Source organism: Chaetura pelagica, unplaced genomic scaffold (assembly GCF_000747805.2).
Source record: "Chaetura pelagica isolate M959 unplaced genomic scaffold, ChaPel_1.0 scaffold226, whole genome shotgun sequence".
In the NCBI taxonomy this organism is placed as follows: domain Eukaryota; kingdom Metazoa; phylum Chordata; class Aves; order Apodiformes; family Apodidae; genus Chaetura; species Chaetura pelagica.
In genome coordinates this window covers 722,274-738,407 of record NW_009953495.1, presented here as the reverse complement: position 1 = coordinate 738,407, position 16,134 = coordinate 722,274, and the positions used below count along the sequence as shown (strand labels likewise).

The following is a 16,134-nucleotide window of genomic DNA, read 5'->3' as shown; positions in this document are numbered from 1 at the left end:
TCCCGCCGCCCCGCATCCCGCCGCCACCGGCCCCGTCCCCGCCCCGGGGCCCGCCCGGCTCCCCGCCCCGCCCGCACCACACACACACACGCACACACACGGTAAAAAGAATGATACTTTTATTTATTTATTTATTTTTCCCCACGGATTTTTAAAGATACTTTGCTACATAGTTTATGTATTTTTTCTATCAGACTATACAGGTTCGTCTTCATGGAGCCCGACGTTGTACACTTGTAAAGTGATATGTTTGGTAGTGTGTCTAGAACGTTTTAAAAAGTTTATAGAGTTTTTATCGTTTTTCTTTTTTTTTAAATTTCTTTTCTTTTTTTTTGGAATGTACAATATATGAGGTAAAATTAAGATTACATTAAAAACTGTCTTCAAGGCAGTAAATACGCACTGAGGCTCAAATGGCAAATACACTATTAAATGACTATCAAAAATAGGAGCTCATTTGAATTTTGCTATGAAAAACATCGAGTCACTGCAGACCTGACTGCAGTAACACGTCTTACCGTTTTAGACATTCAGCCGTAAGAAACCTCTGGGCTGTTACAGGCCACCACATCTGCACTGCCAAACATGGCACTTTTAAGGAAGGTCCTAGAAAACAGCGGCTACCGCGGCGTCCTGCGGGAGGGAATCGACCGATACGTACAAATGACAAATCTGAAATAAAATGTAAACATACAGTACATTTTAAAGACAGACCGTTCTCGCCACGTGGAGGCCAAGTTCTTTGCCATTTTTGTTTTTTGTGTTTGTTTTTTTTTAAAAAAAAACCAACTCCAAACAAACCAGAAACGAAACTCAGCAACATTATTCTACAGCACAGATCGTTGGACTTATAAACAATTACAATACATGCCCGTTCTAATATAAGAGAAACTCTTCAGTGATCTTCAAAGCACAAGACAGAGGTTCCTTTTTTTATTATTATTAAGACTGACAGAAATGTTGAATACCATTAAAAATGCTAAACTGAATACAACTAGAAGTCATTAATGATCCACTATCTTGTAGCTCAAATAAATTAAAAATAGCTAATTACAAAGTGTATAACAAATAACATAAGTGTGATGAGACAAGGATTTGTTTTTTTTAAAGATAGTTTCACTACAAGCTCTGTGTCACTGGCAGTCATTGACATCTAGCAAGATGTTCAATGGGATACTTGATAAAATTCAGTCTGGTCATTCAAGAACTCACAAATGCAAGCTCACAAAACATTGATGAGTTATGCAATTGCAAAGTGCTCTAATGCAACATTAACTACATGCAATCAACAATTTGGTACAGTATCCAAAGAGACATTACATTAAACATCAGGATCTCAAGAAAAAAGCAGCTTTAAGTTTTCTGGTGCAAATTACTACACTTCGTCTTCTGATTTGGTGCCCCAAAGAAAGAAAGAAAGAAAGAAAATGAAAAAAAAACAAGGCAGTGCTTGATTCTGGTGGATATGGCAAGTGGATGCTGGGGAAACAGCAGAAATTCAACACATAATTTAATCTCAAAAATGTATTATAACTAGCCAAATCAGAGGGCACAGATATCTGTATAAACTGCATCCAATCAAAGGTAAACTGCGGAAACACGTTTTTCAATTTAAATAATTTTAAGAGGTTCTCTCACACTCTCTCTTCTATATTCGTTAGGAGGTGAAAGAGGCATTTTTGTTAAGTAAACATCAAATCCCTGGGGCAAGATAAACCACTTGTGCCATCCCCTTGTAGTCTTTTGAAAACATCTACTTGCAGTGAAGAACTCCACATTCATCAAATAAGAAGCTTCCTTCATGCATACTCTTCCATCCAGTTTATTATTTGCTGCCTGAGAAAAGCCCCTCCTGTTTTTCAGCATAAATCCTGCTTCCCAAATAATTAAGACAAATGAGGAGGTAGAAATACAGCGCTAAATTGCTTTCACAGCATCAGATTAATATTGTATACAGCACAAGTTTCTTAGTGTAAGTTTCAAATGCGATCTACACATTCTTCCCTGTTATGGTAGCAACCCTTCAGAGTGTGGCCCAGGAAACCGTTTGCTACGGTTGTGTTTACAGGTCAAACCCTTTCTTGCCTGCCCCATCTAGAGTTTGTACTGCAAGAAGGCATACTAAAGAAAATATTGTATTTCTGTGGCTTGCGTTCTAGTAAGATGTGTCAGCCTATACCTACCAGTAAGCATGTTAAAGTGGCTGAAAAGGCTTGCATCAGTCCCAATGCCGGTGCTAAATGCCTGGTTTTGTAAAAGCAAGAGAACAGAATTACTTTTAGATTATGAGAAATTAAAATTTAATGGGCAGCATTCTAAAATAAATCTCTTTTTCTTCACTTTATTACAAAGTACTGGATGATAACAGCGATCAGAATGGAAAAGATAGCAAAAAGTGCAAGGATGACAGCAGCACACACTTGGTCGCTCTGTGACCATTGTGTCCTTGTGGTTTGCACAGTGTCCTTGTTGGTGCTTGCGGGTGGTTCAGTCCTCTGAGAGATGAAAAGCACGGGTGCACTGTAGGGGCCGACCAGGTCCTGGTGCCCTGCGGTCTCCTGGCACTGTCGGATGGCGCACGCGCGGAAACGGTATTCACAGTTCAGCTGGAGGCCGGTGTATCGGAACGACCACTCCGGGCCCTTGTAAATCTGGCAGGTAAGAAAAAAAATGATACACGTCGAGTACAAACACCCTACGTACACAGATGTATCTCAGTATTGTTCTGTTTATGGTGAAGGGAACTGTCAGAAGGATGATTCCTCACCAGCGTTTTCACCCATGCAAAGAAAAACAGGCAAGGAGCTCACAAACGCAATTTAATTGCCAGATAAACTCTCCAGCCCTTTTGGAGAAACACAGGTAAAGAACGACAAGTTCTTCCACAGCGTGAAGAGTACAGGCCAAATAAACTCTGCTAGAAGCCCCAGTGTTGAGGTGTTTCTGTGACCACTCACAATGTACAGAGTTCACCATGGGATGCAATATACAACATCGTGTCACAGGATTTCAGGAAATTAACCCTGCATGAAGCTACTTCATTAGTCTAATCCAATCCAACATACTTTGTTGCAGTTAAGATATGGTGTGCTTAAAATATTATCATTTATCCCAGTAAACATTTTATCAGGAAAGCTCCTCTCTGTGATGCCTAATTTCATCAGTTCCCTGGATCCCAGTGACTAACTAGGGTGTTCCCCATGGGTTGGCTAATGTGAGTTCAAAACTCTTCTGCATGGAGTGCATAGTTCAGTGAAATCTAAATGCTGGATTCTCAAATTAATGAATTTGCAGCTACAAAAAGGTCCTGTAAAAGCCAACAAAACCCCATGTGGGCACAATTTTCTGTCTACAGGTATAGCAACGAATACTGAGCTATGATGTGGGCAGCACAATACAATTTGCTTTATGTATTTGGCAGCAGGATACAGAAATATCACATCATGCACAAGCTCTCCCTACAGCTGGCACACTATCAGACAGTATTACACAAATGCAAAGTCCCAACCATTCAACGAAAGACAGGAACAAAATCTCTTCCCATTTTGTTGTCTGAAAAGCTGTTGCTATGCCTGTGGCTACTCATGGATTCAGAAAGTCCTCTGACAGCCAGGCAGCTGAGCTTTACTGGAATCTGCAACTTGGAAACTTTTCTTTCTCTCAGTAAGTTGTTCCCACACTGAGACATGCCAGAAGTTGCCTTACCCTGAAATTTGTTTGTGGGGTATTTATATGGTTGCTTCTTAACCCCTTTAAGAGCTTGACTGATGTACGTAGCTCCAAAGGCAGATTACTACCTGATTTTGTCTGAAGCATGTGGGGACCGACGACATGTGCAACTTGGCAGATGCATCAGGGAGAAGGAGGAGAGAAGAGTAAAGTTTTGCCAGGGAAATGGTAGTAAACAGCTTGGAGTCCATGTCCAGGCAGGTTTTTTTCGTCCATGTCAAAGAAAATTCTTACCACCGTGTCTAAGTATCTTAAAGGCTGTTTCCACCCTGTTTACTTCTTGAGTGTTCCAATTTTAATTTCTGCAAACCAGTCTCCTCATTTCATTTGAATTTACTGCCCTAAACTGTTCTGGAGAGGCAAAAGGAATCATGCACATCTGTCTACTTTGTTATTTCCAGGCTCAAAGCATAACCTTTCTTTTTCTGTCCAGCTCATTTGGCAATGCACACTGTTAATCAAAGCAAGATTTGACTCTGTGCTAAGAGGCAACACTGACCTTGCCTCACTTACGTATTTTAAGTTGCATTTACAACTGTAAAGTTACAATAAAGAATATTCACATGGAAAGGTAACATACACCTTGGATTATGGTTGATCTTTTACTGGAAATTTAACAAATGCTCACAGCAGGCATAGCACTACACTATAAGTTATGAATTATGAAAATATTAAGGCCTATAATCTACCAAAGCACAGGCAAAACTTATTTAATATTGACCTATAATAAAATTATAATATACCAGAATTAATTGTGTTTCCTTGCTGGAAGGAAACCTGCTTGCTTAATAGTGTGAAACAGAGTTTCCAAGCCCAATTTCATGTCAATTATCAGGCAGTTTACCGGGAACAAGAATTAGCATTGCACATCCTCCTGTAAATGCAGACTAATTTGTAACTTGGCATTTTGAACTGCCTCTTTGGATAATCAAACCTGAAATGACAACACACCCTCAGCTGCTTGACCCTCGTAGTTACAGCATGCCCTACTACTGAAATGGTCCTGTGGTAAAAAACTGCTCACTGAATTACGTAAAAAAAGTTTCTCTACACCTGAATGTCTACACTGTGTAAGTAGGGGGGTCTTTCCTGTCTGCAGTTCTCTGTACAGAAGTATGACTTTGACAACAAAGCTTTAATAATATTGTTTACTGCCTTCAAACAGCTTAGAGAAGGCTTTGTTCTTTTCCTCCTAAGTCTCAATTCTGTACCACTGGGTGGATATTTTCCTTTGTCCATTCCTTCCCATTGGTGGGCAGTTTCACAAAATCACAGAACTACCTCACCACTTGAGGTGTGTCAAGTTGTATTCAGCAAACCTCAGTGTAGCCCCTAGAGGCTGCAATTTACTGCAGTATTTATATTACTTGAATCTCTTTTCTCTATTACAATGGTGTTAGGAGGTACACAATAATCTGTAATCTAAGCTAGTCACTGCAAATACTATTTGAAGAAAAAGACAGTAACTTAAACACATCATACCTGTTTGAATTCTGAGTCTTTGCCCACCATGACCTGAAGACAGTAGATAACTGGATCACCCTTCATGGGCTGCAGAGCCTCCCAGGTGATTTCACAAGTGTGATCGTTTATTCTTTCTATCCTTGGCACTAAAGGAAGAAAACACAAAAGTGACAGCTAGCTTTGCTCTCCCCATCACTTACCGTTATATTCTAATGCCTTTAAAAAATCTGTACTACGGAATTACAGAATGTTGGGGGTTGGAAGGGAACATCCAGTCCAACCCCCCTGCCAGAGCAGGACCACCACAGAATCTAGGGCAGGTCACTCAGAAAGGCAGGGTCTTGATGGGTCTTGAAAGTCTCCAGAGAAGGAGACTCCACAGCCTCTCTCGGGAGCCTGTTCCAGTGCTCCATAACCCTCACAGTAAAGAAGTTCTTCCTCATGTTGAGGTGGAACTTCCTGTGCTCTAGTTTGCATCCACTGCCCCTTGTCCTATCACAGGGCATGTCTGAAGAGATTGGCTCTTCCTTCTTGACACCCACCCTTCAGATATTTATATATATTAATAAGATCCCCTCTCAGTCCTCTCTTCTCTAGACTAAACAGCCCCAGGTCTCCCAGCCTTTCCTTGTAAGGCAGGTGTTCCAGTCCCTCAGTCATCCTCACAGCCCTCCGTTGGACTCTTTCAAGTAAATCCCTGTCCCTCTTAAACTGGGGAGCCCAGAACTGGACACAATACTCCAGGTGGGGTCTCACCAGGGCAGAGTAGAGGGGGAGGAGAACCTCCCTCGACCTGCTGGACACACTCATCTTAATGGACTCCAGGATACCACTGGCCTTGTCTCAGAGAAACAGAATATTCTGATTTAAACAAATTCCACCTACACTGTTTTCTGGAGTAACAACTAACAGTTCACATAGGTCTCTAGTGTCATCCAAGGGCAAACAAGTAAAATGTGGTGACTGCAAGTGTGCACTGTAGGCATTAAAAAAAAAGCAAAAAACCCCATGCTGCTATGCTTAAAATAGTTCTAAACATTCTAGGAAGAATTTTCACCTCAAATTACTCTAACAGCCTGGTCACTCTCACCTGGGAAACAATGATTCTAAGTATAAACCTTTTTATGTCAAAGAATGCATAAACTCCAGGTACCTCATTTGTGGAACAAATAATTTATGCTTTAGGCAATTACAAGAAAGGAGCATTCCCTACCTGCACTTGGAAAACAGCTTAGCATTCTAAATACTCCAAGTACAAGACAATACCAAAACTAACTTGTCATCCCTCCACCCCCCAAATGAAAAAAAGAAGCACCTTTACCTTTCAAGGCAGCTGGAACAGATTTGGGAGTAGTGAAAACATATTCTTGAGAGAGGGGACCCTCACCAGCTTCATTGCATGCCTGGATACAAAATCTGTATGATGTTGACTCACTGAGTCTTTGTACTTTGTATGTATGACATGGTCCTCTGTATAAGGATACAAACCTGAAAATGGAAAAAGTAGCTTATTTTAAGCACAGGAAAGGACTTCTGAAGTAGCTACAGTATTGTCTTGAAATCTATTCCCATCATTTCCCAGCATCTAATGAGAAGCTCAGGAATAATAATTTTAGAATTAAACAGTGCTCTGGCATCACTATAAAACAATAAGCTCACTTTCCAGGGCCCAGTTTCTATTTTGCATGTCTTTGAAGTGAAACCTCTTTTACAAAAGGAGTACTACAGACTGTCTCTTGGCGAAAATGACCCTAAGCATTTTCAGAAATCCTTCTGTACTTGAAACAATAGGAAAGGATAACAGTTGTCTCTCTCAGTGAGCTGGGCACACTGTTGTTTGTTTGGTTTTAATTTATTTTTTTATTTTTTTTTCTTTCTACTCCCCCAACAACTTTAGCTTTTCAAAATTAGGTAACTAGATTTTATCTTTTTGTTCCTTCGCAACACTTCTTTACAACACTTAAGAAAGAGTCATGGATCCAACTGCTCTTGTACATCATTGTCAGAGATGGGTGACTGATGAAGCTCATTCAGATCTGCACAGGAGGCCTGAGTCACATGTGTAGCACATAAAGTCCCATTCTGAGAGCTCTATAGACTAGCCACTCTCCTTCATGTTATAATTCTTACACAGACTGACCTTGGCAGCTCTCATTTGATTTTCAGTTTTGGCATCCCCAGGATACAGCACAAGATTAGTTCTTTCTGCAGAGGTTACCATGTACTTTGACTTTTTCTTTTCCTTTAAATTTAAAACAGATGGTACCTGCACATGGCCTAGTCTTTGGTAATGGCATTTATTTCGCATTAAGAGTTTAATTTATTTTCTTCCTTAGAGCAGAGCAATTTCACCTACAAGATCTATTTTGTCTCACGGTCAAGCTAAAGCTACTCAGAGATTCAGAGAAGGTACACAGTGTAGCAGTATTGTTGATTTTACCATTAAATCAAAGGTACTTGCTGTACCATCTCAGCTCACATTCTGATTTAACATGAGAGAATCACAGAATCACAGAACTATTCAGGTTGGAAACGACCCTTGGGATCACCGAGTCCAACCAACATCCCTACTCTACAAAGTTCTCCCCTAAACCATGTCCACCAACACCACATCCAAACAACCCTTAAACACATCCAGGGATGGTGGCTCAACCACCTCACTGGGCAGCCTATTCCAGCGGCTAACCACACTTTCTCTGAAGAATTTTTTCCTAATGTCCAGTCTAAACCTGCCCTGGTGCAGCTTGAAGCCACTCCCTCTTGTTCTGTCACTAATTACCTGTGAAGAGCCCACCCCCAGCCTCTCTACAATGACCTTTCAGGTAGTTGTAGAGACTGATGAGGTCTCCCCGCAGCCTCCTCTTCCTCAAACTAAACATTCCCAGCTCTGTCAAGCGTTCTTCAGAAGTCTTACTCTCCAGGCCCTTCATCAGCTTCGTTGCCCTCCTCTGTACTCGCTCCAGCACCTCAATATCTCTCTTGAATTGAGGTGCCCAAAACTGGACACAATACTCCAGGAGTGGCCTCACCAGTGCTGAGGACAGGAGGACAATCACCTCTCTGCTTCTGCTGGTCACACTGTTTCTAATACAAGCCAGGATGCCATTGGCTTTCTTGGCCACCTGGGAACACTGCTGGCTCATATTCAGCCACTTGTCAATGAGATCCCCCAGGGCCTTTTCTGCCAGACACTTTCCAGTCACACTTCCCCAAGCCTGGAGCGTTGCTTGGGGTTGTTGTGGCCCAAGTGCAGGACCAAGGATTCCCCTAAAATAATTTTTACTATATGATTTTATTTTCCACTACGAATAGTCACATACAAAGACAACAGAGAGTAAAGAATATCCAATATCAAGTATATAAAATTCACAAAGCTGATCAGACTTTGACATAATACTTAACCAAATGTGAAATAGAGAAAAGTGGGCTGGTACTAAACACGTCATTTAGCTCTTCATATTGAACTGTAAATAAAAAACTATGCAGTTTTTAATCTTGTACTTCCCAGCACAAACCACTGGAGCCCTTCTTGCCTTGCCAGACGAGACAACCTCCCATGTCTGTTGTAAGTTCAGCAAAGGAGAGGGAATTTTGCCCTTTGCTGCCACCTCCCAAGCATCAGGCCACAGCAACGCAGGGCAGGTTCAAGCAATGCCAAAACCAACCTTCCATTCTTATCCTCCATTTGAAGGTGGTACTGAATGGAGTCAGTTAATGCTTTTGCAGTTCCCTCTCCCCACTTCAGCTTGAGAGTCTGAGAACTGTATGCAGCACATTCCAGGCGAGGAGGATCTGGGGGGAGAGGCTTTGTTTTCAGTTTCATGGTGTGGCTGAAGGGACCTGCTCCGAGACTGTTCAGGGCTTGAATTCGTACTCTAGTATATGAAAAAAGAGAGGATGAATTAACTTGGAATTAGATTCTAAAAAACTACTAGTAACTTCCACCATTCACATTCAAGAGAGAATAGTGATACCAAATAGATGGTACTTTCTACAGTGAGGACTTTGATTAATATTAGACTTTGATAGACTCATGAATGTGCAGGAGTGTCACTTCCTTTGCTACATTTAAAAAAACTGGATTGTGTGGGCTTAAATTCTGACTTCAGTGGGACTGACATTCACCTGTTAACACTGAAGGCATGGTTTTGTAACAGGAATGCAGAGTGCTTTCAGGCAGAAATGTTGATCTTTACATTTATATTTTTCAGTAAACTTTGGGCTACGTGTAATTGATGATTTATTAACTAAAATTCTTCAGAAGAGATTTTAAAATGGTTGACAGATTTTCAAATTGATAATTCTTCATGCTGACTGCCACTCGAATACTTGCTGTTTCTGCAGAAAAGGCAGTGCAGATTGTGATGAGCTGTCATTAGATTTGACAATTCAGTCAGTAATGATGGGACATGGTCCTTCTTTGGATGCATTTTTTCTTGTCAAACAGATTAGAGGCCACCTATCTATGAAGTAACCAGTCCAAAAAACTGTTATGAATCTGAATCTCTAATCTGAATTCAGTTAAGCTGACACACACATCAGACAGATACAACAAATCTACACACTAAACACGTGTAAATAAACACATTAAAATCATTTTTCTTGAAAGAAAGTAAAACCAGCACATCTTATCTACTCAGGAAGATCATGATTACAAAGCTTCCTTTTCTTCCATGGCTATGTACTAATACTTCTCTAAGAGTCATGTAGAGAAAAAAACAATTTAAGGAAACAGAAGATAAAGAACCTGTTCTTTTGGAAGAAACAGCAGGCTGTCAAGTAGCTGTGCATGGCATACCTGTAGGTAGTATCTGGCTGTAAGCCATCTAGAATATAGCTCAAAACCTTCCCCACAGTTACTGGCTGCTTATCTCCAAAGTCTATGCTGTAGCCAAGGATTTCAGATCCATGGTCACACGGTTTTTCCCAGCTTATAGCAAGGCATGTGGAAGGAGAATAGTGTGGACTTTCAACTTCATCTTCACTTAGCCCCCGAAGAGAAGTCACAACCGCTGGTACGGAGGCTGGAGTCATACATGCCACTACTTCACTGAAAGGGCCTGCACCTGCAATGTTCACTGCCTGCAAATGCAAAGCAGACCACGTTTTTATGGCAGGAGCAATTCCCATTTCCAGATTTCACTAACAACAGTTGTTAAGTCCTTACCTGAACTCTGCAGTAGTATATAGTGGCAGGCAAAAGTCCTTTCATTTCACAGTTGAGCCCAGGCCCACAATAGGAGATCTGCATGCACCCTTCCACACCGCCCCACTCCAGCCGATACTCCGTGACCTCAGCTCCGTTACTCAATGGAACCTTTACAGTGGATATCAATAGGTAGAAGTTAAATTCACTGACCAAAAAAAAAGATTGACCAAACTCACCCCATCTATATTGTGTTTTTTTCCCACATTAATGCTGCCTTACCATTTCTTTGCTAATTTTTAGTTTAGTACAGTACAAATAAATCAGAATACATTACCAGCCTTGTGTCACTTATACTTAAAAAACCCTCTCTATTGTTACAGAGACTACTCCATACAAAATAAATGTGATTTCAGTTGCTCTAATAGAGAGTTCATTTAGCATACAATATGTGGCTTAGGAGCTTAAACAGTCAATGGCAAGAGATGGTCTTCTTGATAGGGGGACTTAAGGTACTACAGTTTACACTGCCTGGGTCTACAGTGCAGGGATGACAATATGCAAAAGCTCACTGGTGCTACTGTCTTAATCTTACAGATTAAAGGACTCCTCCTTTGGGGTACATGAAGGCTCCTGTGCATGGAAACTAGGCTGTGAGCATAGTGGGAAGCAGAAAATTGTGCACTCTGTCTTTTCCCAAGATAAAGAGTTGTGAAGCAACTGGGAGAGACACCTCAGGAGCAACGCAGACCTGGACTGAAATGCCTGCTTGGGTAGCCTAGTTTTCCCTACCACCTGCCCTAGGAAGCCAACCTTAGCCTCCAAGCTGTGGGAGTTGAATGGTTTTAATACTCCTTAGAAATAATAGTGTGAAGAACAGATAAAATCACATGTACTAGTGCCAGACTAAGACATGAGACTATAGAAAGGTATCAGCAGTCAATTAAGTAATGAAGAAAAAGCCAACCAAAAAGTCAAAAACCCTCCCAAATAAAAAAAAAAATTCTTAGATCATTAAGAAAACAAGAAAAATGCTGCTGTTGCTTTGGATTAAATATTCCAAGACAGCAGTCACACTGATGTACAGGTATTAATTGCTCCAAAGCATGTTTGGTTTTTTTTTCTCTCCCCTTCTTTTGAAAGAAAAAGATTTGCTACTTTCAGCATTAGGCTATGTGAGGATAAGTGAATACAAACAGCATTTCACAGGATAACATTTGAGGCTCCTGAGCTGTGACTGAGAAGGACTCCCTTTTCCTTCTCTTATTTACAATGAGATGTTTTGGGTCAGAGAACTAACACAGCTGTAGATGTCTGTGCAACTGACAGTGAAGATGGAGTAATTTCTCAACGTTGCCACTGCTGCTGCTGTAGATATAGTGGAGTTCACCTCACGAGAAGTAGAGGAATCCAAGCCAACAAGTGCAGGGAGGGCAACAAGCTGGGGGGAGGTGTTTGATATGGGAAAGATATGGCTGCCAAAGGAGTTTCAACATGCAGGATCTGATACAAACCTCGGGAAGTTCAAGTAAGACACAGGCAAACACAAAGTTCTGGACCTGGGATAGAACAGTGGAGGCTGAGGAGCAACTTTATCAAAAAAAGAACGTGTGTGTTCTGGTGAGCAAGCTGAATGTGAGTCAGCAGTGTGTGTCTGACGAAGGTGGACTACTCCCCTTTACTTAGCACTTTAGAGGCTGCATCTCCAGTACTGTGCCCCATCGTGGGCTCCCCAGTGCAAGACAGACATTGACATAATGGAGTAAGTTCAGTGGAGGGCCACCAAAGGTGGGTGCAACACAGAACAAAAAGAAAAGGCTTATTTGCTATTCAGATGATAAGGCTAAGACAAACATCTTACAATTGCCTTAAATTACTTACTGGGAGGGTACAAAGAAGATAATGTCAAATTCTTTTTGGGGATGGCATAGTGGCAAGACAAGAAGCAAGACCTGTGACTTGAACTAAAGGGTATTTTGACAAGACATAAAAGGAAAAAATTCTACAGCATGAGAGCATTTGCCCAGAGACAGCTTTACCAGGCAAAATCTTCAGCCTTGGAGATAAGTGAAACTTGGCTGGACAAGGCCCTGAGAAACCTGACCTAAATTTGAAGTTAGCTCTGCTTTGAACAGAAAGGTTGAATTAAATGACATCTAGAGGTCCACTCCTATGTTAATTACTCCATGATTCCATCCAGCAGACATCTAACACTGGTCAGATTAATCCTATCTGAACAAAGTAAGAGATTTTTTCAAAAGGCTTTGCCTTGTAGATGTTTAAGGAGAGCTCTTCTGACATTCCCAGTAGGAATCATGAACTCTACCTTTCACGTAAAATAGTTTAATCTTTTTTTTCTGTACCGTTCCGTAACTCAGATAATTCACTCCATCTCAAGTCACTGAAAAGCTGTGGTTAAACACTATGCCCAGATAGAATTGTCCTTTTTACAAGCTTAATTTTTATCTATTGCATTTTTAAATCAGAGATCTAAGTACCATGCGTTTATAGGAAGTCTGTGAGGCTTTTGCTACATTATTACTGATGTAATTATCTAAAATTAAATCAACTTATAAAAACAGCAAATGCACAATAATCTATTGTATTATGTGGATACATTTGCTCTGAGGAAAGATAACTACATTAAAGAAAAAATTAAAGAAGAAATGCAGTGCAGCAGTTGTGGAAAAACTCTTCAGAGAACAAAATAAGATCTCAAGTACCTGCAGGCTGCCAAATGACAACTTCTGGCTATGAAGACATTCCAGTCTACCAAACAGCTTATGGCATGAAGCAACAGTGCAAGTTTTTTAAGTTTAGAGGAGATTTCACTGATATTCTGCATCACTTCCAAAAATACTTCCCAAGACTTCTGCATATTATGATACTTAGCAGGTATGAAGAATTATTCCAGGTCCTTCATGGCAATGCACAATCATGGGTGTTTTTATCTTAACACTCTTTAACCTCTTAATTTTTGATCAGATTTAGCTGCATTTTAAATATTGATTACAGAAGCAGTTTTGTTTGCAGTCAGTTTACATTAAAGAGCCTGCCCTTGTCACCTCAGTAAGTATAATGGTATGATGAAAGACTTTAAGGTTTTACATACCTAATATTGGATAATGAGTTAGGTATGTTAAAAAATGTGATTAAAATGCAGTCTTAAGCTTTTAAAGTTGAACTTCAACATGTAGAAACCAAATACGTTAAGAGAGGTGTAACATGGCATTCTTACCTCCCACGACACCTGAGCACAAGCAGCAGATCTGCATGTCACTTGAGGGGGTCTGCACTGATCTGGTGGTCCAGGAGCTGTAGTTACTTCACATTTTTCTGAATAAGGTCCAAACTGTTAAAAAGGGAGTTGATACAATTAATTTGTAAAAATAAAATTACTACTTTTTAGAATACCTGTTTTCTGTAATGGGAACATATATTAGCAGCCTGAAATTTTGTATTAATTGCTTTTAAAATATATATTTGTAGACTGTGGATTCAGGATATATTTCTGTTATGGTTTGAGCGGATATGGCAAACTGTAAGACAAACTAGAGAGAGGGTCTTTAGGACCCCAAAGGTCCTGGGAGGGTCAGAACAGAGAGGGATCACTATTCCCTCCCACGTCCTGCCATCCTCTATAAAAGCCAGGAGAACTGGAAGCTCAGCCCCTTTCTCTTCCTGCACCTTCATCCTTGCAGCTGCTGTTGCTGCTTCATCTCTCCTCATGCTCTCCAGAATCCAACTCCATCAGGTGCTGTGAGGAGCTGTGGGCCCCTCTCCTGCAGCAGCCTTGCTGCAAGGGACTTTCATCCTGCTACTCCTGCCATCAGCCAGATCGGTTTTGTGTATAACTGTGTATAAGTTTACATATCTGTTCTTTCCCCCACGTGTTACTCCCTTTCCTGTGTTACAGTCAACTTGTTCAAGTTTCAGTTTCCTTATTATTCAAGTTTCCTTATTATTTCCTTCCTTATTCCCCTTTTATCTTCCCTTAGGAGGGTGGAGGGGTGGTTAATAAGAGAGCAATTCTGCCCTCTGGTTTGTGGTTCACCTTGACCACTAAACCAAGACAGTATTTGACTGTCCTCTAGAATAGCTGCAATACTCTTCTCTACAGCAAACACTATCAGAATTAAGTGGACACTCCAAACTCTCAAGCAAAACAGGTAAGTGCTAGCCAAATCCTTCTTTTGAAGTTACATGATGGTTGCACTGTAACAGAGCACAATTTGTAACTCCCTATTTATATCTATCCAAAATATAAAGGATTAAAAAAATGTTTGAGCTATAAAACACTCTTTGCTGGAAGGATAAAAAGTTAGACCAGTGCTTTAAAGCCTTAAGCTGCAGACATGTCCACGAATAGTGTCAACTGGTCATGGCAGTTTGGATGAAGAGAATGTTACTGAACAAATGAGAACAGTCCTGCCTCTCTGTCTTTAAACCAGGATTTTTGATATATAATTAAAGAAATCTTGCTCTACAGCAACCATTAAACACATTTAATACTCCAAATAGAAAAAATATTCTTGTATCTGATAAAACATGTACTCAGAAGTTAAACTAAATATAAAAGTGAGTCAGGAAAAGCTAATTATTATGTTCTAGAACACAAAACCACTGTAAAAATAAAAGACAATCAATTTACAAGGCTGTATGCAGAGAATAACTTATTATTTACTTAGCATGAGAATATTAAAGTTGCAACAGTGGTTTTATAAAGTATTTGGCTTTTCGTAAGCATTTCCCAATGTTATTATTCAGACACAAAACATAACTAGTTCTTTCCCCTTCATCTAAAATCCCTTTTATTATAAATGGATGTTTAACTGTCTGTTCCCACACAACAATAAGGTATGTAAATCAAACGGCTCTACATTAGGAAACCGTAATTTTAAAATGACAATGAGAAGCTTCTGTTAACGGAAGATCCTTAACAGTGCTTGCAGTCTCTGGCACCAATTTAATTTCAGACTGCCTCCTTACCCCAGCCTTGTTAGCCGCTCTCAGTCTGAAGTTGTACATCCTCCCTGGAAGAAGGCTGCCCACTGTGCATTCAACATCAGAGCCTTGGTAAACCTCTCTGTGTTCATCCGTTTCTGCCTGAAACATCTCTAGACCATAACAGGTGATTGGTGAACCACCATCTACCTGAGGTGGTCCTAAAAATAAGAGAGAAATAAAAGCATATTTAATTTTAACACATAACACATTTGGATCCCTTATGCTCACTAATAGTTATAATAGAATTACCCCAGCGCAGCTGAATTTCTCTTGCTCTTGGTCTACCCTGTAGCCTTGGAGGCTGGCATGGACCAGGAACCACTGCTGGTGTCTGCACCAGCAGGGCATCAGATGCCTACAAAGGAGAGCGAGAGGTTAATTAAGTCATCTAGGCCAAAACAAGTGCTATCAGTTATGCCACAAGTAAAGAAAAATACTTGAGTCAGAAGTAGGATCTTCCATTTTTTGAACTGCATCCTCAAATACATGGAGATGCTTAAGTGATCTGGTATTTCCCAAAATACCTACATAAAACATGCCACAGTAATCACAGAATATGCAAAATTAACTTATGAGTTTTGGTATAAACCCAAGCAGTAGAATTAAAAAATGTAGTTAAGTATTAGTACAAACCTACTATAGATGCTTGAAATATGACCTGTTCAATGTAAACTCATTCTCTTTTCCATCAAACTGCAGTTTAATGTTGTCTAAAAACTTAACGTTTGTATACTTTCTGTGCAAAAACCTCTCAGAAAGCAAAAGCACATAAAAATGTCAATCGGAAG

At 40.3% G+C, this 16,134-nt stretch overlaps 1 protein-coding gene across 1 annotated transcript in view; it reads right to left on the bottom strand.

The window, feature by feature from the left end:
* Positions 1 to 2,330: 2,330 nt before the first annotated feature.
* The window catches only part of FNDC3A (fibronectin type III domain containing 3A), a 95,199-nt gene continuing 81,395 nt past the window's right edge, over positions 2,331 to 16,134 (bottom strand). The window contains exons 17-25 of the mRNA XM_009999068.1: positions 15,596 to 15,701; positions 15,329 to 15,504; positions 13,578 to 13,691; positions 10,361 to 10,510; positions 9,992 to 10,275; positions 8,859 to 9,068; positions 6,515 to 6,681; positions 5,212 to 5,339; positions 2,331 to 2,651 (exon numbers count right to left, since the gene is read on the bottom strand). Of these exons, the coding sequence (XP_009997370.1) occupies positions 2,337 to 2,651; positions 5,212 to 5,339; positions 6,515 to 6,681; positions 8,859 to 9,068; positions 9,992 to 10,275; positions 10,361 to 10,510; positions 13,578 to 13,691; positions 15,329 to 15,504; positions 15,596 to 15,701 (1,650 nt within the window). The 3' untranslated portion in view covers positions 2,331 to 2,336. The remainder of the gene's footprint in view (positions 2,652 to 5,211; positions 5,340 to 6,514; positions 6,682 to 8,858; positions 9,069 to 9,991; positions 10,276 to 10,360; positions 10,511 to 13,577; positions 13,692 to 15,328; positions 15,505 to 15,595; positions 15,702 to 16,134) is intronic.